This window comes from Oryzias latipes, chromosome 16 (genome assembly GCF_053564925.1).
Source record: "Oryzias latipes strain Hd-rR chromosome 16, Olatipes_Hd-rR_3.1".
NCBI lineage: Eukaryota > Metazoa > Chordata > Actinopteri > Beloniformes > Adrianichthyidae > Oryzias > Oryzias latipes.
Window position 1 is genome coordinate 7542186 of NC_136252.1, and position 21315 is coordinate 7563500.

At 40.2% G+C, this 21315-nt stretch overlaps 1 protein-coding gene across 4 annotated transcripts in view; it reads right to left on the reverse strand.

Moving 5' to 3' along the window:
• vps13b (vacuolar protein sorting 13 homolog B) overlaps positions 1-21315 on the reverse strand; it is a 318767-nt gene that overhangs the window by 116446 nt on the left and 181006 nt on the right. For 3 of the 4 annotated variants that reach the window (XR_002874967.2, XM_023964361.2, XM_078933836.1), the window contains exons 28-31: positions 17329-17470; positions 14411-14668; positions 14112-14268; positions 13286-13397 (exon numbers count right to left, since the gene is read on the reverse strand). Coding sequence is in view for 3 of the 4 variants with exons in the window: in XM_023964361.2 (XP_023820129.1) it covers positions 13286-13397; positions 14112-14268; positions 14411-14668; positions 17329-17470 (669 nt within the window). In the remaining variant the exon portion in view is untranslated. Of the gene's footprint in view, positions 1-13285; positions 13398-14111; positions 14269-14410; positions 14669-17328; positions 17471-18260; positions 18328-21315 lie in introns of all 4 variants that reach the window. The other variant, XM_023964362.2, reaches the window with a different exon arrangement.

The following is a 21315-nucleotide window of genomic DNA, read 5'->3' on the forward strand; positions in this document are numbered from 1 at the left end:
GGCTTTCAGGAGCCACAGAAAAGCCTGTGGCTTCTCACAGGGACATCTGAAATGACTGACACATTCTTTTCTTTATTGACGTTTTCTTTATCTTCTCTTCTAAACATCATCTGTGTTCTGTAACTACAGTGCATAACCCTCCTCTTTAGCAAACACCTAGTATACACTTGTAGTAGGAGGACTAGATTTCATGGGTCACCTTTTAATGCTAAATTACAAGAAACTCCCCAAAATGCTTCAGTAAGGTGAATACAATTAAAAAAAATACTGTACTATGACGTTAACTGCATATCTATTCTGGATAGTGTCACTGAAACTGAGTTGTAGATATTAGTGACAGGACTATGGTGTAACTTCACACAAATCATTAGGGCTATCAACGACTAGTTATGTAAGACCTGAAGCTAACTGTATGACTCAAGCTCGGTTGTGTCTGTCAAAACCCTGGGAGGCAAAAGAAAATGAGTCAAAGCAGAGACACGAGCACTACAAATGCATTCTCCAGCCGTCCATCTGAGACCGTCACTTCTGACCGAATGAGCAGTCAGAGCCTCAGACGGCCGTGCAGGATGCCTGAACATCAACATGCCACAAGCAGGGAGATCACTTCATAAAAACACACGTCTGGCCATCAACTGCTACATACACAAACTCTTTGATGGACACGAAGCGTGTATTTTGCCTCCTGTAGCTGTAAGCAGAGCTTTAAAGGTTTATTCTTAGTACCCTGATATCCTGTGTGAGGATGAGCCATACACACACACACGGATGCACACCGCTACAGCACAGGGCCTTGTGGTCGCGTGGTCAACCCAAGGCTCAGGCTCTTTGATATAGGAAGGAGGACGGCTCAGGGGTGAAGCCGTCTGCTGCCGTCAGCATGTTCACTGCCCTGACTGACAACAGCAGGCCAAACATAAAACACGTTTCCGCAAACTTCAGAAATGGGGCTCATCTTTGAAACCCGAAGCTCCAAATTTCTTCAGACAGACTCAAAACAAATGAAATTCACCGCCAAAAGGATATGCTAAAAAAAAATAAGGTCATTTTAAGAAATCTGGGTCTTTCAGTTTCTTCTTGAATAAATTATCTGGTTTAACTGTGTTTCATTCATGTGAGCAATTGCTCTTCAATACTCCTGGATCTTTAAATTTGACCAGGGAGGCACCTATTAAACAGCCACTGATTAGGACATAATCATGCTTTTATATAGTATTGTGTAGCTGGTATATAGTCTAAACAAAGCCCATCTCTTAAAGAACAATTAAGACAAATTAGAAGTAATGCAAATATGAATACAATAATCATTTTAAACAATTAATATATTTTAGTTTTAATGTCACAAGTGCAGTAAAAAAACAGATGTTTTACACTTAGCAAAAACATTTATGCTTATGGTGTTTTGCTGTTGTAAATGCAAAAAGAAAAAAATCTAAAACACTGCATAGAACTGCAGAAGATTTCAAGTTAAAGATCTTTGGATTCCCGCTTCCCCTGGGGGAACAGTAAGCTGCAGACACAGCCATGCTTGGGAACCATTTGTCGGTTTAATCCTCCAATCCAACCCTTTAATGCTGAGAGTCAAGCGGGGAGGCATTGGGTCCCAATTTTAGAGTCTTTGGTATGGCTTGACTGTGGATTTGAACTCACAACCTTCCAGTCTCAGAGAAGACATCCTTCTTTGAGTTATTCCCAAAATCCTTTCAGGAAAGGATTTTCTGAATGACTTCTGTGAGAGTTAAAAGGATCAATAGAATCTACAACGCTGGGTTGAGTCGGTACACTTAGGGAACAAGTTGGGTGGCATTTGGCTTCTGACAATAACGCTATTTAAAAAAAGACACACAGAAGCAAGACCACTATTTACGAATAATTTTCAGGAATATGCAGCTTTGTAAGCTTCAGACTCTGTGGTGACTTTGAACCCCCATTTATTTTCACTCAAGCACAGAAAAAGGGATTTCATTCGTGTGACCTTCTTGAAGAGTCATCTTTTCTGAACCACAGTCATGCACATCAAGGTTCATGGGAATCCAAGCCACAGTTCTCAGTCATTTCCTACAATGAGCATTTTCAGTGGTCTGTCACCTCTTGAAACACTGGGGTACTTAGTAATTGACATGAATCCATGCTCTACGATACAAGTCATAGTTTTAAAGAGCAGCATTAATATCCAAAAGGCCATTGCACCAACAGAGAGACGGAAAATAAGTAGCGGTTCAGCCGTTTCCCTCTGTGGTCACTTCTAATATTTCCTTTTCCATCTCCTTTACCGTTTTTTGCACAGCACAATGTCATATGTGTAAAACGTTCACAAAAGCGGGAGCGGGGCTCAGGCTGGGTTCTCTCCCTCCTAATCTCCCTAAACCTCTAACTGCAAGCCAAGGAATACAAGTGTTGTGGTACAATCTTCTCACAAAGCGCAGGGGCCTGAGAATAACATCACAGAGGCCACAGAAATTTATGGAATGAACCACAAGCTGTACACAGAAGTCAGTAGACACCACAACACAGCACACATGAAGCTGCACACAGAGTACAAGAAACAGCCAGCTAAAGAGGAGATCTGCGGACTCAACGATGACAGATAAGGGAATTAAAGCAAGATAAAGATGCTACTTTTCCCCGTTTTAAAGAGGAGACATGTTGCATTAATGTTTCAACATCTCTGTGTTCTGTCACTGATGCTTTACATGCATTTACATTCACAATCACTTTGGGTTCAATTAAACTCACCAGGGGGTGAGGAAAGAGCTTCTGCATGTGCTACTAGTACATTAAACTATGTTTGCTGTTAACAAAAAAGGTAATGAAAGACAGCACACCTAATAGAGTTCTGAAAAAAGTGATTGAGTTCAAGAGCATCCTCTAAACAATCTATAAGATTCCTAAACTAAAAATGTATCAATTTTTAAAGTCAGTACCAAGGGCAATGCATCCATGTCCTCAAGAGGCTGTTTTTGAAAATAAAAGTAACTGGAGCCAGATCAGTTCACCGGGTCACCACTGGGTGTTGTTCCCCATTCACTTTAAAGGTAAAACAGCTGGACTTTACGCAGAAATACACACTCCTACAGCCTGGTTTCAAAAAACCCTTTCTCTTCTGTGGTTCTATTTGTCTTCCAAAATGGGTCAGTTTTATGTACGTTGTGGTTTAGTTTTCTGTTTGAGTTTAACTTACTTTCAAATGGAGGAAAGATTGATAGATTGACTACTGTACTGTCAGCTGGAGAACAGTCTCTTTGGGTTTGTTCCAACACCTGAAAAGCCTCTTTATTGAGCCGGGTCACACAAAAATGCACAGTTTTGATGTGCAACTGTAAACACAACATCCCAAAGCGTCCTTTCTAAATGTATCAAATATAACTTGATAACATTTACAAACTAAATGTTAGAGTATTATTAAGGAAAAACACTACAGTGCCCATTAAGGCACAAAACAGACACATAACCTAAAATATGTCCAACTATAAATAAAGGAAAGCAGCTCTTCTGCAAACGAATAAACGTTGATGTCTTTCCATTGTACTCTTTTCCTTTCAGACCGAGTACCACACTTTTTCCAATATAAATACAACTTTGTTAAAACAAATTTTACAGTGCAGCTTGATTTGAGACACAAGAACAGTGAATCTAAATGTTAAAGATCCAATTCACAAAAGGAAATCTGAACTATAAACCAACAAACTAAAAAAAGGAACATGCACCCATTGAGTTTTATCCTTTTTTTTTCTCTTTGTAGCTTTAGAACCAGTCCACAAAAACCAAAAGTGTCCCTGTTTTCTTAATATGTGCAATAAGGCAAAAGTTGACCAATGGATTGGGCAACAAAAAGGTTCATCTTTGGCTCAAGACTCCAGCACCTCTCCTTGTCTTACCTGTGTTGTAACACTTTTTAATGTGGTCGCAGCAGCGCTTGTATCTACCAGTATTACACTTTAGCTTCTTTTTTAACATGGACCCTCTTCTCTAGAGTCCAAATAACAGCATTTTTGTAATGTGTAGATATCTGGCTTTTAATCTAAACACATATTTGCTACCTTTATCATATTTGAGACGTGTAAGTCATTTAAGTATTTATTTTACAATGACGTAGTGTGAATTAAGACATCATTCAGATAGTTGGGTTTAAAGATCTACAAAAAACCAATCCACCAGCTTTAACGTGGCTGTCTTGTTCTCTGAACTATTTCTGTTAGAACACAGTTTTACTTTTGCACAGTCGTATAGGCAAACCAAACTTTCTAACATTAAAAGCAATAACCAATGCAAACACACACCTTCACACATCTCAAAACAGAACAGGCTAGAGAAAAATGAACATTCTCATTAAAAGGCAGCAAGAGTAAAATCTTCCTATGCTCGCCAACAAACATGGGCTATGTCCTCATGAGCCTTTGCAAAGTCCACTCCCTGTCTCATCTGTCGGACTCTAAACATAAATTGCAGGGCAAATTTTAATAATAGAGGTTATATGATTTACTCTGGGCAGTGTCCTCTCACATTTGAAAGCAAACTGATGTTGTATTAATCTTAAGTGTCAAGACAAAGAGAAATATGTCCACTGAGTTTACCAGCACCAGGTGTTTCATTTGCTGGAATGACAAAAGGCAGTGTTTACACTGGCTGACCCCCAATCTCAGCTTGTTTTATCTTCCTTTCTTATTAGATGAGAGGGAGAACGTGGATGGACATCTCTAGTGAAAGAGCAGAAAAAGAAGTGTTGCTAAATGAAGAGCGAGACAAAGGGAACTGAATGATTTATAGCAGATCAAACTCCGATCAACTCAAATGGAAGTCTTCTCTCCTCCAGATTAAAGAATGACTAAACTACTTTGAGTGTGTTGGTTCGACTGAACAGTACTGTTAATGAAACCTTCCATGCTGTCTTACCAACTTACTTCAATTTAGCCACAGCGTGCGACTGATGTAAGTCAGTCAGAATGCCCCTCATGACTCAGTGCAGACACCATGTTTCCATCTCTTTTCACTACCATCGAATAACTATGGTGGTTCTTCAGCACACACTCTGCTTTATGGTTGTAAAACAGCATTTTCCTTTCTTCGATGTCTTCAAAATACTATTCTGAGAGCGACGGATGTGCAAACGGTACAATCTCCATGTTTCAATCAGCCTTAATTAGCTTTAGACACGTAGGTTCATTGGTGAAAGCAACCACCGATTTTAATTGCTCCCCCTCAGAGTACCTACACTGCAGACTGGCAAAACAGAAAGAAAGTCTGGGTTTAATATGACCTTGCTTGGTTATTATTCAACAAACTGAACTTATAACTTAATAAATATCAGCCACTGCGATGCCAAAAACATGACCAAATACAATGGCTGTGGAGTCATAACGTGTGCAGAAGGTCGTGGATTCGCTTTTCCCATTCATGCACTCATTTCACCCCAGCTGTCATCAACAAGAGTTTCAAAATCACAGGATCATTATTACGTTTTCATTTCATTCATTTTTTTTTTCCTACGGCATGTATGAATTTAAATGGTAATATGGCCATAGGTATAGGCTATTGGTGGGCGGGGTCACAATACCAGCGCCAAGTGATTGTAGCCTTTCCTAATGACGGCATAGGTGAAAAAAGATCATCGTGAGAAGTGATGATTACTCAAACCGATTTTTCTGTTTTCGAATCAGAAAAATTCAGACAACTGATCAAGTGCTTAATGTTGACACACCCCGCGTGCCGCTGTCTTTCCCTCCGCATATGCCAACCGTGGGTCGTGTGGCCACAGAAAGCAAAGACCAAATGGAAAAGAGGAACAAACATTACAACTTAAGATAATTGATGATTTCCATGTACTTATTTAATCTGAGTATTATGTAAGTCTTTGACAGGCTCCACAGACACCCAGGTGTTTGGTAAAATATATTCTAACTAATACCTTCTTATTAAAAATGTATCATATCTATGCTTAATCAAAAGTTTAGAGTAAAAAAAACATATATATTTTACTTGATTACATGATTATAAACTCATACAAGAAGACCCCTCTACATATTTTACATTTCAAAAGACTCTTAATGTGGTAGAATAACTAACATTACTCTGTGCTCCTAAAAGAAGTTTATTATGGATCAGCAGCACGATTTCAAAGAAACCCACGAGCAGGTCCTGAATATCTCTGTGTGTGGCCCAAGGAGCTCCTTTTAGCTGCCACAGCAAAGTGAAGCCAGAGTAGTTTGACTGGTGTAAACAAACCGGCAAATGGGGCACTTGGTAGCCAACTAGAGTGAGTGATGGAGCAAGTGTGCGCTGAAGCATCTAATGAATTGTTTACTGTAATACAGCTGTTTATGGGTAAAAGAGAGCTGAGGAAATACCAAAAAACAAAGCAAATGGTAGGACAAAAATGCTGAATTTCAAAGAAAAGGAAGACAACCTCACACCTCATGATTAGATATGATTTAACACTGATCCTGTTACTGCACAGCAGCAGTCCAGAGCACTTCATTAACTGACGCACAGGCTGTCGACTGCAACCAACAATTAGTGTTTCTGAAGTGTTATGGGATGGTAGCTTGTCAAACAGTGAGTAACTTTACACTGCTGTAATTACTCATTTCTTCCGATCAGGAAGTTTTGTCGTTTTCATATCAGTGCCAACAAACCATTCCATCATTTAAAGTCCCACTTCGGTCATCTTTTGATCTATTTTCAAACTGTTCCCAGTGGTCTTTTGATTGGGATTATGCTGTTTTTAGGCAAAATCTAAAAAGCTGTCGCTGTCTTGGACTCTCTGCAGAGCGGCAGGAGTTCATTACACATTTCTTACCCCTGACCCAACATTACCAGTGCAACAAAAATCGAGAGCAATATTGGAGCAATTCAGCTGTACAGTTTTGAACCAGATACCAGCTCAGACCAGGAGAAAGATCTACTCATCTGTAAGTGGATGCATCAGAATGGAGTGGAGCAGGGAGCTTGTGGCTTGCCGATTGTAGCTTCTACATCACTGCCACAAGATTTTTCAAACAGCATTTTTTGTCTCCTCCTGATTTACAGCAATCTGAATAAAGAAAAACTAAGAAATGTTATTTTAATCTTAATTTACCATTATATGTCCTTCATTGTCAGAAAAATGCTTAGAGACCATGTTAAAGACACCAAAAACACAGTTCTTAAGTATTTTAGATCCAGCTACTTATATTTTAAATGTTAAAATAAAGACATTTGGTAAAATGTGACCACCTTCAGTAGTTTTTCTGTGTTAGAATTGTGTTTTTTTTAGACAAGCTTTAATTTCATTTGTTGTCCTGAAATCTTTTGACCAGCTTTAGTGTTCAGATCCTCAAAAAGATCCTCTTCCGAGCATGTTCCTGGTTGTTTTATGGCCTAGCGCACTCACTCACAACTACCTATGGGCTCTAACTTTGAGACTCAAATAAAAACAGACAAGGTCTTGGCTTTGGGATTCTGTGTATCTGTGTTAAGGAAGATTCCCATCACAACCACTTATTAGGACGTATGTGCGGGTTGAACTAGGCAGTCGTTCAACAGCAATAATGAGGTGGCTTGGTGACCACAGTCAACTGGGAGTGGGATCTGTCTAACCATCACCGAAGCAACAGAAAGGAAAACCAAGACGGGACGGAAATAACAAATAGAGACAGAGGGAAGGAAGAAGCTTCACAGAGCAGAAGGTAAGCGTATGGAAAAAAGCTGCAGCCAAGAAAAAAAGGACCACAATATAGGTGCGAGAGAAACCAGGAAGTTATCAATTAATAAAACAGAGAAACTCAAATGGAGCTTTGACTTTTGACTGGGAGCAGAACGGTCCAGAACTTGTTCTCTGTGTCTGAAAGGGCAGCTCCTTCAATGCTAGTTCATCCCCACCATTGTAAGCTTGTTTTTCTAGAAATCCTCCACACATCCCTATAAGATGTAAGGCCTGTGAAGCACAATGGCAGCATCGACTAACCAAAGCAGGAGAACCGATAAGGGCAAAAAAATGAAAAACACACAAAAGGTAGAACAAATAAACCAAAAGACAAAGCAGAGCAATAAAAATAGATGCAGACATTATGAAATGAGATGTTCTCACTGAGATGAGAACATTTCTGGAGGACAAAATGTCTTGAGTGAAAGTTAGTCGGTAGCCTTTTTTCAAAGAACTGAGGGGAACAGAGACTTATTACGCCAACCTAGGTCTGTATCACCACCTTCTATGACATTGCTATAGAAACTCAGTCAAAACAAAAAGCAAAAAAAAAAAAAAAGTCATTTGTGGCTGTGGCTCGGAGACTCTGCGGGAATCTGAGGCTGTCATGAAGGTGTGGGATGACTGGAAATGAGGAGAGTATTTTTAGACACAAATTAACTTGAATGAACACAAACAGACACAAGGTCACATGCATCCAACGTCTTTAAACTTTCTACAAATGGAAATGTAACTTTAAAAAAAGAATCAAACAGGTATACATTAAGATATCTTGAAGATTTGTTCCCCCTTTTATTCATTTGGGGCAAACGGGTGACCTGGTGGGCAACATATTATATTTGAGTTCCTATTAAACCTGTTTTTAGGTTCTTTCATTCCTAAGGTAAATGTGACGTATGTAATCAGGGTCGGGGACATAAAAGCCTTGGCTTCACCCGATACCTTTTTCGGTTATTTTTGTTCAATGTTTATGTTGACATTGTTCAGTGTCATCAATGTTTATGCTGATGTTTTAAGTTTGTGTGTTTAACATAACTGAAATAAATGTCTGTCTCTCTTTAAATCTCTTTTCCCTTTATGGAATCTTATCTATAAAATATTTTGTGCGTCACTGTTTGGTCTGGGGGTCTGAGGATGGAGGAAACTGTGTGTGTTTAACTTGTTGCGTTTTTTTGTGTTTGTTTTTATTACATGTGCTTGCTATTGGTTTTTAAGTGTGAAACATGCTTTTATTTTGTGAAGCATTTGTTTTTAAATTATGAGAAGTGTTTTATAAAGTTTGATTTGATTCACAACATGTATACACAAAAAGTGATGACTAAAGCATCATTTAAAAGGCACCTCTCTATATAAGGGCTTTCTAATGGTCTGTGAGGGACAGAAATATGGAATTCATGCTTGTTTGCAGTAGTCTGTGTTGGCTGCTAAACCGTGGAATCTGTTGCCACCAGCAATTAGAAAGAGCGTTTTAAAACGCTCTTGGAGAGTTTTAAAATAATTGTTCCTCCATTTTAGCGTTTTAGCATTAGCCCTGGTTTAAATCTCTTTAAAATTGGTTTAATGCTTTTTATTCTTTTCTATTTTTGTCTTTACAATGTTTTAATTCGCTTCTATGCTTTTTATTTTATTCCATTTATGTCTCTACGATGCTTAATTTGTGTTTATGCTTTTAATTCTTTTATGTTTTGCTCTCTATGCTCTCAGCACTTTAGGTCTCCTTGGCTGGTGGTGGAAGGTGCTTTATAAATAAATAAATGATGACGATGATGAGATCATTATTAAATTTCTGCACTTTTATACGCATAAATTCTATAAAAAAAATCATACAATGTGATTTCCTAGATTATTTTTTACATTTTGACCCTCCCAGTCAGTTTCTATTTATTTATTAACATTATAGACCAAACTTTTCAACAGTAACAACTTGCAGAATCTGTAAGTGCTAAATACTTTTTTTGTGAACACTGTAAATGTTCACAAAGTGTTTTTTTTTGGAGTAAAATTGATCCTATCACTCTGAGGCCCTCAAGCCAGCCAGTCTGACTCTAATAACTCAGTCTTTACAAAGTTCTTCAACAATTGGTTTTAATTTTCCCTTTCATACAAGGCTATTCAGTTCTGTTCATCCTGCTAAGTCAAAAAAGAAAAGAAACAGGCAAAAAGTGGGGGCAGCAAGTAAAAGATGTGAGGTTTTAAAGAGGCCCAAACCACAAGAAAGCCAGGGCTGTGTGCATGCTGGACATTCCCCAGGCAGGTGCTCATGAAGTTGGAAAAAAAAAACCTCATGGTGTTTCAAGACAGGAAAATGATTTCAGCTGTGTCAATTGACAGCGGCCTTGTAGCAGAAGATGAAGAGGGAGAAACAAGGAGAGCCTGCAGTTCTGTCATAACATCAGCTCAACATAAAATATGCTGTGGCCCAGTATGGTCTACAAAACAAATTCAACAGGATATAGGAGTAATTACTTCCAAATACATTTTGACATCAGATTAGCATTCTAGTAAAGCGAGGCCTTGTTGGAGCTCCTTTGAAGAAATCAACGGTTAATGAATACCCCTTTGGAGTTGACCGGCTGAAAAATGCATTCAGAAGCTCAGAGTGTCTCAGAAACAGAGAGTGAAGCTGCATCCCATAATGCTGCGTCACAGATGTTTACATATGATTCCTATTTTAGCCTTCAGTCTCTTCCCCTCTGAAGTCGAGTCTTCTAGGGTGGCATTACAGTAAATTTTGGGTTTAGACACCGTGAGGCAATCATTTCATCAACAGTAGACAATAAAAGCATAGCTGCTTAGATCAGATGTTTAATTATAACAACGCATACAATTAGCGGTGCACTTAAAAAGAATGGCAGCAAATGGCTACTGGGACTAAGCCATATTTCTCACTGAAGCCACAGTTGGTTATAGACCGTAAACACACTTTGGCTTGGATAATGACAGACTCTCCCTGGGTCTTTCCATAAGCAACCTGGGGGAGAATATGCAGTCAGATTTTTCATAGATAAAGCTTAAATCTGTGCCTTGGTAATGGCATGCTGGCAGATTTCTGATCTCAGGGTTATCAGCCATGATTAAGATGTTTGATGCATCCAAAAATGGAGAGTACATGTGAACGAGGAAGGTGGTGAGGATAATTCCTGGTTAGGAATGGAAGATAGTGGTTCAACCTAAATCATGGGTTTTCATTGCAAAGAGGGAAGTGGTGACTCTTGGCTTCTGTGCGCTGCAGTTCGTAATGACGCGGCAAAAGTGAGTTTGGACAACCTGGCAAGTTGCTGGTAGGACATGACTTTGAATAAATCTATAGATTTCTGTGCATGTCTGTACTCTGAAAAGGGGACGCAAGAACAAATTCCCAAAAGGGGTTTGTTTCTATGTGTTGTATGTCTATGTCTGCATGCACCAGCTGTGCTGTCAGGCAGCTCATGTCTGCAGGGATCAGGGTGGAGCATTTCATGATCAGAAGTCTGTATGAGCAGATGTGGGCACCATGGCCACAGAGCATCCATTCCTCTAACAACCAGGGGCAGAAAGCTGAGCAGAAATTACATGGATGGTCTAAATGGTTCTTGGGGTGAAAGTCTGAGAAAAACTCCAGATTATTTTCCATCTCCATAAGATCATCAATTATCTCATGTCAGGATAACAACATGGCAATCATACCAGCAAAACACATTTAAGGAAGATTTCCTTGGAAACAGAGCTGTATTGCTCCACTGGCTTGTATCATAACAAGCATCAAACATGTCAGTATGGTGAGAAGCTTCAAAAATAAACAAAAATACACAACCTTTTCCACCACAACAGCAGCTATGGATACTAATCACTACCATTCTTGTTCCAAAACATCAGAGTAAATCGCATTGTCATAGAGACAACGTGGAAATAAAAGGAACATGGGCACTGACCCAGGCGTTTCTCCCAGTCTTAGCCTGGACCACCTCTGCTTCTCTGCTCCATGCAATAACCCTGAATCTGACACTCTAACCTGAAAGCAGCAATGAAGACTTAAGTGGCCCCTCCTCTCCTTTTGTCATCCACTTTTCTTTTTCTCCGTTTCACATCGGCTTACATCTCACTTGCAGCTGCACAAAGCATTAGGCATGCCTTTTATCTCCCTCATTACATATGTTTGCCAGCTTCATATCTGCCCAAATGCTCTCCCCTTCACACACGCATACGCTCTGTGGGGCTGTGGTTTTCTGGCAGCTATGACACAATCCAGATTCTTGCTGCTTATAGCAAAGAAATGTGTTTTGTGCCGAACTATTTCCCCCCAAAGTCCAGATTTTCTTGCCTTGCAGCTTTGATCCACATGGCACAGAGGGCTTGTGTCAACAGTCTAGTGTTTCAGCTGTAAGGCCTGCCAGACCCCCACAGTGTCACTCATTACTCAGTTTGGAGCAACAGTTTAGCCACTATGAGGTGCTATTACTCTCAATCGTCACCCAATGCTCGCTCAGAATGGGGAGGTTGCGCCAAAAATATTTGAATGAATTCTGCTGATTCAGTTAGAACATTTGAGTCGACTTTAGATGAAACTGGAACCACTTCTTGGCTTTGTTGTAGAGGATGAGGATTTTCATGCAATAATTACTACTAATAATCTGAATTTTGTGCGGGCATGCAGGTGGCCCGCACAAAATAAAGATTTTTTTCTACGGCCATGCTGCGGGTGACAGGTCGTAATAAATACTTAGGCAACGTGCAAGGGTAAGTAAGGGTGAAGTAGGTTAGATGCAGGCCTGCAGACTCTGCTTAGCGCTGTTCCAGCTGTTTGTGCATTACTTGCGCACACAGCCTGACGGTTTGGTAATATCCGAATTCTTCCTCTACCCCTGTGGCTTTTCCCCATCCTTACATTTAGCCCTCCAAACAGAGAGGTAAGGAAAAATAATGTCTTCCAATTCTAACATTACTACCGCTCGATGACGTCATCAATATTCGCCGGTCATCTACGTTGGCGAGGAGCTGCCAGCACTCTGCAAATACATAACTTTGGTTTTATAACTTAAAAACAACATGAATAAACAAAAAGTCATTATTTAAGTTTAAATGTAAACTTCTGTGCTTCAGAGCACACCCACGTGAAGAAATGCGTGGATCACATTCTTGGCAGAGGGATAGCTCGCCCTGTTGCTATGGCTACCCCTTAAAAGAACACGTTTGGACACCACTACAGCTCCAAATGCCCCCACAATTGGAGCAATAGGGAGGAGCCAGAGGGATGAGGGAAGAATTTGGATTCAGCCTTAGAATTTAGGAAATTAGACGGAGTGTGGCTTGTGTGGACATCCAACAGGCGTCCTATGGGTGCTGACATATCGAACGACTAGAGTGCAGCGTAAGGACACCAAACAACAGCATCACCTGTAAGCCATAAGTATGTGTAACTCCCATCAAACTTACAAATACTTCACGATACACTTACCACAGATCATGGAAATGGTTCGTTTGACAACGGCTTTAGGTTAAATAAGAGTTCACCTTGTGTTGAAAAACTACAAGCCATTGTAGATGGAGACGTCTGTAGCAGCTTTGCTTTCTTACATATAATTACATTGTAGACCACGCACTCAGCAGAAAAATTGGTTTCCTTACTGGTAGATGTCTTTTCTCAGCACAGTCCGGGTCAGTGGATTGTCCGCCTGAGGTGCCATGCTGAGAGAACCCAGTTTCAAAACAAGGGTGTTTTCTTTCTTCTCACTGGGATCTAAGACAAACGCAAACCGGTTATCTCATTGGGCAATGTTGCCGATTATTGCAGACTCTTTTGGTAAACAATTGACAGCAAGAGTGAGCAGATATGCAGCACATTAAACAGACAAGATGTGACAAATCATTATTTGTAGATCATTTTTATGTTATTATAAATTAAAAATCTGTCTGATCTAAAAATCTATTACAAGCCATATTAACACAGCCTGTTTGCTGCATCTTTGAACCCTTATTTTCTGCTCTCCTGTTGCCTTGTTATAGATTAGAATGTCCAAAATCTATACAAATTCATGTAAGGTAACAAGAGGGAAAAAACATTCAATGAATTGATTCAAGACTGCTATCAGCTAATTTATTTCACAACCCTGGTTCCCAGTGCGGAGGGACTCTCAGCTCTGAAATAGGAATTGTTTTTTTTGGGGGTATTTGCACCAATATGTGAAAATAGAACAGAAATAATATGAATAATATTTTCTCCTGTTAAAACATTAATTTACTGTTGTCACATTTTCATTTTTAGTAGCTGTTGAAACACCTTCTTACCTCATAACACAGTAAAAACTCAAGCAACTAACCTTTAAAGACAATACAGGTGCAGAAAGAAGTAAATATATTACTAAGCCTGATTACTTTAATTTATTTCTGTCTATGATGGACATAGCCATTTATGTCACCAGATTTTCTCGACTACAAGAGATCAGAGTTTAACCTGGGAAAGAGGGTTTGTCTTGCATTCCATGGCAGAAGACCCTGATCACACTGGTGTTGATGTAAATGAGAGGTAAACTTCGAGAGGACAAAGCGTGGCTTCTCATTGGCTGACCCGCTGATTTCCCATACTCTTTGCAGCGCCGTGGTACTGTAACCTGCACAGAAACCAAGGTGAACATTGCTAATCAGCTTGATCTGACTGACAACGATTGTTGTTTAGGTTTATAATAAAGTGAAGAAGATAAAACCAGCTTAAATCACATTAGAAGTTGTTGGGGAGACTTTCCATTTCCATACCTGGAAAACTCCTGCTGCAGTGGCCAGTAAGGGAAAGGAGAGAACGACATCGAAGGGCTGGGCAGTCAGCAGGATCTCCCTCAGGTACTGAGGTGAGCTGTCCAGCAGAGGATCAGCGGCGGCGGTCACGCCGCTGCGTGACGGCCGCTCTGGCCGTGTGATGAGTTTGTGACGGACATTTTTAGTGACGGCCTGAGTGTAGGTGATTGACAGGAAGCCGTGTTGCTGATGAGAGCCCTCCAGAACTTTGGCTGCCGTCTGACCGTCGGTCACAAAGAACAAAAAAACAGACTCATGAGGACTACAACAGACATCACTGCAGCAAGTGTTCTTCATCTCCTGGGTTTTCCTTCTGATAAAGACCTAGGTTTTGTTTAAGGTGAGATCATTCACTCAACACATCATTTGTATTTGATATCTTGAAAATCTGAGGTTTTCTTTCTGTTTAAATAAAAGGAATTCACTTCACCCAAACAAAACTAATAACTTCTGCTGGCCTGGCTTCTGGAGTTAGCTCTTTTTTAAATGCACCTCAACCAAACAATATTAACTCAAAAGGAAGGCCAGATGAAGTTTTGAAGCCTAAAAACATGTACCGTATTTTTCGGATTATAAACTGCATTTTTTTTGCATGGTTTGGCTGGGGTTGCAACTTATATGCAACTTATACCAGCTCAGTGGCCTGAGCTGGAAGGTCGTGGGTTCAACCCAGGACGAGTCATACTAATGACTCTAAAAATGGGACCCAATGCCTCCCTGCTTGACACTCAGCATTAAGGGGTTGTATTGGGGGGTTAGGCCACCAAATGGTTCCCAAATGCGGCTGTGTCTGCAGCTCACCGCTCCCCCAGGGGAAACAAATTTCGCACACCTAGGTGTGGGACTTTAACTTTAACGTCCTTTTTATTTTTCCACTAACAACAACTAAAGGGCACTGTAGGTGTGTATCAGTAATTACCACTCAGTCTGATCCGTGGGTGAAGTCCAAAACAAACACTGAGGAGAATCTGATCATTCTCCTCCTAAACTTTAAGATATTTTTCTTATTTTTGGTAAGACGACAGTAAAAGTTTCTCTAGTTTTGTTCTTTTTATTTCCCTCTTCACTAATACGGGACAGCAAGTTGTCAAACTGGGTCACAGAGGGACGGACGTACCGCTGAAAGCGGCCGTCATTCAGACGCAGCTCCTGCAGCAGATGGTGAACCTCACCGTTCAGACAAGTTGGTGCCCAGACATTGTTAGTCGCCACCTGAACTTTTACAAGATTTCAGAGTTGTAGCACCTTTTATTGTAACTTTAGAATGTGAATAAACAGTTCAGTGAGCAACATGAGCTTAAACTGTTTAAAAATGTGTTTAGATTTGTAAAACTGTTAGATATTTTACATCTGAGCTTTAGCTCCAGTGTTTACATTCCGTCAACAACCGTAACTTTTCAACTCTTAATGCGATCAACATGGATCAGTGTATGCTGTTGTAGAGAAAAGCGGCTTTGTGCAGGGATGCAATACTTTCCATTAGTAATGTGCTGTTTATCGGTGAAAAGCTGCTTTAACGTGTTGCTTACAGGCCCAAAGCCGCTTTTCTCTGTGGATCAGCAGATTCATATTAACCCTTGTGCTATCTTAGATGACCCCACCCTCACATTGATGTGTTCTTCCTACCATGACAAAGATGGATAAAGGTGGAAAGATTTCATGTAATCCATGGACACCAGTGAAGATCACAAATCATTGAAGAAAAAAGGTTCAGAGCACTGTCTAGTGGGTCTAGATGACCCAACTCCCAATGTTAAAGTACCTTGACTAGCACAAGGGATAATCATGTAAAGAGTTACGGTACTTAAAAGGGCATAGTAGGTTTTGACAGACATCTCCGGATTAAAGGATTATATCTTAAAACGGAAAAAAAACGTAACTGTTAGGGTCACCAGTTAATTTCTTTTTTTTAATGCGAAAATAATGCATTTTTCGACCAAAATGGGAGACGTGATGTAAATTTCTGGTTCTGGACTTCAGGTTCTGGTAAATGATGTTTGGGCACCATCTTGTTGTCTGCAGCCAAGTCCTCTTGGTACATGGAGACGTGCTGATGCTTTATGTAGAGCTCTTCAAAATAAATCAATCTGATCTCTTAACGTCATTTGTGTCTTCCATGCATTGACTATATATATAGATATATACAGATATACAGTCGGTGCTTCCGTGTAGCGATAAGGCTAAAAACTTTGGACTGCAACTCCTCACACAGAGGCCTGGAACAAGCATCAAAGAATCGGATTTGATGTGTGGATTGGGTTCGGTGTGAACACAGCATCATGCCAAGCTTGGTGGAGTTGTTCAGAAAGCGTTGCACTTTTCTTCCAAGAGTGTGACTTATACTCCAGTGCAACCTGTATTGGATTTTTCGTCGTTAACATGCATTTTTTGGCTGGTGCGCGTTATAATCTAGAGTGACTTGTAATCCGAAAAATACGGTAAGTGAAATTTTTGCTTCTGAACGGTACTTTTGCAAGAATTAACTAATCTGTCCACTGTATCAAAACTAACTTGCCTAAAAATATCCAACTTAAATGATTATTAATTAATTTTTTAAATATTCTAAATAGTCTCTGAAAATAACCAATCTATATATTTTAAGCTTTTGCAATCAACCTGCAAACATCCAGCAGAAGTGGACTTCTTTTTTTGAATAAAGCATTTTTAAAGAATTTTAAAACAAAACGACCAATCGTTTTTGATTTCAGAAGGAGGTTCCATAGTGGCAATGTGTTCCATAACAATTAGCATAAGTACTCCATCTAAGGGAATACAAAAATGTTGGAGACCCCTTTTTTTCAGCAGCACAAAGATTTCATTTAAGCCACTGCTGATGGATGTTAAACAGTCAACATAAAAAAGAGGAGCTGGATTCTTACAGGAGGGAAAAAGCCAGAGAAGTGGCTAAAAGATTCTTGCTTGCTGACGGGTCGAACCAGCACAGTGCGTCTGTTCAGCTTGTCAGTGCAAGAAAGGACCACTCCTCCACAGCTGCCCGAGCTCTGAACACCCTCCTCCATACTGGAGGTGATGAGAGGGAAGGAGATGAAAGAGAAAAGGCATGAAGGAGAAGGATGAAGAGGAGCACATGTAGGGGGCAGGAAGGACAGATATAAGGATTAAGATGAAAAAAAGATTCAATGGGAGGAGAAGCCAAACAAGCATGATATGAGATGATTTTGGTAAGGTTAGAGAAAGTAAACCAATCAAAACGAAGGAGAGCTTCAATCAGTGGAAATGTTGAAAATGGTTTTATACCAACCCATCATCAGAAGCATCAACGTGAGGCATATTCTGAAGAACAATATGCAGGGGCAATTTGAACTTTTGAACTTTCAAAACAAAAATGCTGAACAAAAACCAAACTTCATTTTTTGTAAATTTATTTCATTTTCTTCAGTCTTGAACTTGACGACTCAAAACTGTTGTGATGTTCATTTTCTGGGTGTCAGTATAAAACCATGATCAAATACGATTTCTTTTTTAACAAAAGAGTGTCACATCCCCTCCATCACACAAAGATGTATTTCCCCAAATATCACCTGCTTGAGAGTTCAGTCACTTATTGACAGGACAGACAGGTTGTTATTTGCTGCAAACACAGTCAGATCACTTTTCTGATTAGGGTGCCCAAAGATAACTTAAATTAATAAGCGTACATATTGTTTAGTCTCTTTTTGCTGCTCAGTTTTCCTGTCTGTCCAGCAAAAGCAGAGAAGAAGGACCTCGATTAGGAGCAGCAATGAGCCAAGGGATAGTTTCTGAAGGGCTACGGTCTCTAAAGCTCCTCTGTGAGGCGCAGGAGTCTCACCACAGATGTCTCTTTGCACTGCAGAATGAGTCCTTCAAAGTGACCAGAGTGCCAGCTGTGTCCTGGCCTGGAGAGACACGCAGGGCCAGGTTTACAATGACATCAGACACTAAGAGTGTGCTGTGCCAGAGTGGACGACCTAGAATCATATCTAATGGAATGTCCGCCAGAGTCTGTAAGGCTTTTATAAAAGTATTAGGACCCTGAAAACCTTTTTCTTACCCCAGGATCTGGTCATTCTTAAGATACTTATTTTCCATGTATTTTTCTGTCACTTCAAAAGAAGTTACAGCGAGGGTGGACAGGGTTATGAATCAGAGCAGAGCTTCAAACACCTGAAATGAGTCCATATATGTTAAAGATGGCTACACCGAGTATCTGAAGAATGTCTCTGTGACCGTCTCACCAACTCGTTGCTTTCATGTTCATCCTAAATGAGATTCTTGCTGCAAGTGACTCCTACAGCTGAAAGGGATGCACGCCCATTTAATTTGTATTCCCTGTGCGACTCTTCCATCATTTTTCATCCTAACTCCACCCTTTTTTGTTCTTAAAACACTGTGATACAATCAGGAATTTCATATATATATCGTCCCGCCCTGTCTAATGTTTCATTAATTTCTCAGCAGTGACATACTACAGCTAGGAGCAGAAAGACTTTTTCCATGTCGACTCTGATCTAATCTTCTTCTCTGCACACAAATAACCTGGCCTGGTTGATGAAATACCAAACAATTATCTGTTCAGACAATCAATGATGAAGCTCTTATTCTGGAGTCCACTTGCTGTGGGCTCTCCTGTGAAGGATGGAGATTAGAGTGGGCCTGGAGCCCAGAGGTCATTCTCTGCCTCAACAGCCTGCATAGTAACCTGACTTAAAAAATGAAGAGTGGCCTGCTGCCAGAACTGTTGTTGTTAAGATTGGGTTTAGAACATGATGTCAAATAACATTTTGTGACCTAGAAAATAAGAAAATTGGCAATTTATGCATTTAAAAAAGCACTGGGGTCTAGTAGAGCGATTAGGGTTGGCGCCGATGGAGCAATTGGACACACCTGTGGAAAACAGAGCAGAGATCATCGATACACAGCATTTTCACACTTCCCGCTGACATGGTCTTGGCTTGGGTTGGATTCTGTGCTGTATAAAACACACGACTTGATGAAATCATAATTTAACCAACCACAGCAAAACACGGAGGTCTGATGTAAGTAAGACAGCTGGGTTTGAAGCCAAGACGAAGGCTTCAGTCTGACTTCAGCTGATACAGAGTGGTTTGAACACCTGGCAGGAATGATATAAAACTATTATCAAGCTAGTTTAGCATGCTATCATGAACCTAAATGTATTTATAATTAAAAAAAGCTAATTTCTAACACATGTGCACAGAGGCCCTGTGACGCTGCTGTCAAAGTCTGACTCGGTCAGAACCAGACCCTCAAGAAAATATGTACTCAAGCGCTCAGGCATAAAAAGACACACAAACACACAACACAATGCAGCATTTAGCACTTCTTGATTGCTGCATTGTTATTCCAGCAGATCTAAGCACTAAAAAATGTTTTCTTGTTTGACAGAACAAGACTTTGGCGAATAAATAAAGTGAACATTTTTAGCTGCTGATTCTGCTGTAAAAATATTTAATCAGAATAAGCAAGCAAAAATGTTTAGGAGCAAAAGGTTTTGGATACTGATCAGGTCACACTGAGGGAAGAGAAAAACTGTCATGCAGGCCAGTGGGAAGAAAACCATGTAACCTCTGTCTGTCTGAAACATCCCTCTTTGCTCCAGCATGTCCCTTCATCTCTTCAGCACCTGGACCTCAAACATTGCTATGGAAATATTGCCTAAAACCATTATAGTTAACACATCTCTTTGTGGTCTTCCTCTCTAACAACAGGCTAATGTTTTATATCTGCATTCAAAAGCAGCAGCCAGGGAGAAATGGATGAGGAACTGAGCAAACTCCTCTGCTCAGAGACTGTCAGACAGCGTCTCCTCCTCCACACGCATCGATTCAGTCTTAAGGATCATCTGTCTGTTAATCTGACGTTCACGCCAAACCATCTGTCTGGAAACCCGAGGATGCAGAGGTGATGGTCTCAATAAAATTCAATAAAAAGTGGAAACAGTAAAAATGTCTGTGGCTTTTTTGGAGGGTTATTCCACAAGTACTCATGTAGGCTGTGGGAAAATGAAAGCATGTGAGTGGCAGCGGTATGATGAGGGAGTAGAGCTGTATAGCTTCCAACTCCAACTGTGTGACACGAACACCATGAACTGGAAAAAAAAAGTTGTTAAGGAGAAGATGGTATTCTGATTAACAAGTAATACTGAAACTGAAACAGCGGCTACTGCCGTATATCTTCCAATAGTGGCAAGTCTCTAATTGATGGCGGTCTCAAATAAACGCCGGGTCCAACAGGTGCTCGTTACTTTAGAGTGGCCGGGGTTGTCTGTGATGTTTGTGCTGTGAGCCAGTGTGGCGATGGCCAGGACACGCTCATTCAATTTAGCTTTTAGACTTCATTAGGGTGAGGGTGGACAGGCCCCGCCCCTTTTAGACGGACATTTACACCTGACAGTAATGATTCTAAACTCCCAGCAAATGGCTGCTTTATGATTCTACCCCCCCCCCCCCCATCTATAATCCTCCTTCTATTTCCTTAACCCCCCCTTTTTCTCCTTTTCTTTTGTGCCCTTACCCCCCTCCCCCCACCAACATCCCTCTCTCTTCTTCTCCGTACGGTCCAACAAACAACAATTACCAATCTCATCAATATAAAAATAAATAAACATTAAATTACAAAAGGGTTTTATGCAAATATACTATCAGAAAATTCACAACAGTAAAATATGTCCAACACACGAGGCTTTCAGCTCTTATTTGTTTGCTCGGCTGTTGGACAAGTTTAAAAAAACAAACAAAAAAAACTAGACAAACACATTCTAAATGAAATTGACATGTTTCACAAGTTATTCTGGACTACAGTCTTCTTACAGATGGGTTAGTGGAACAGTAGGCTCATTTCCTATTCAGTGCATTGGCATGCTT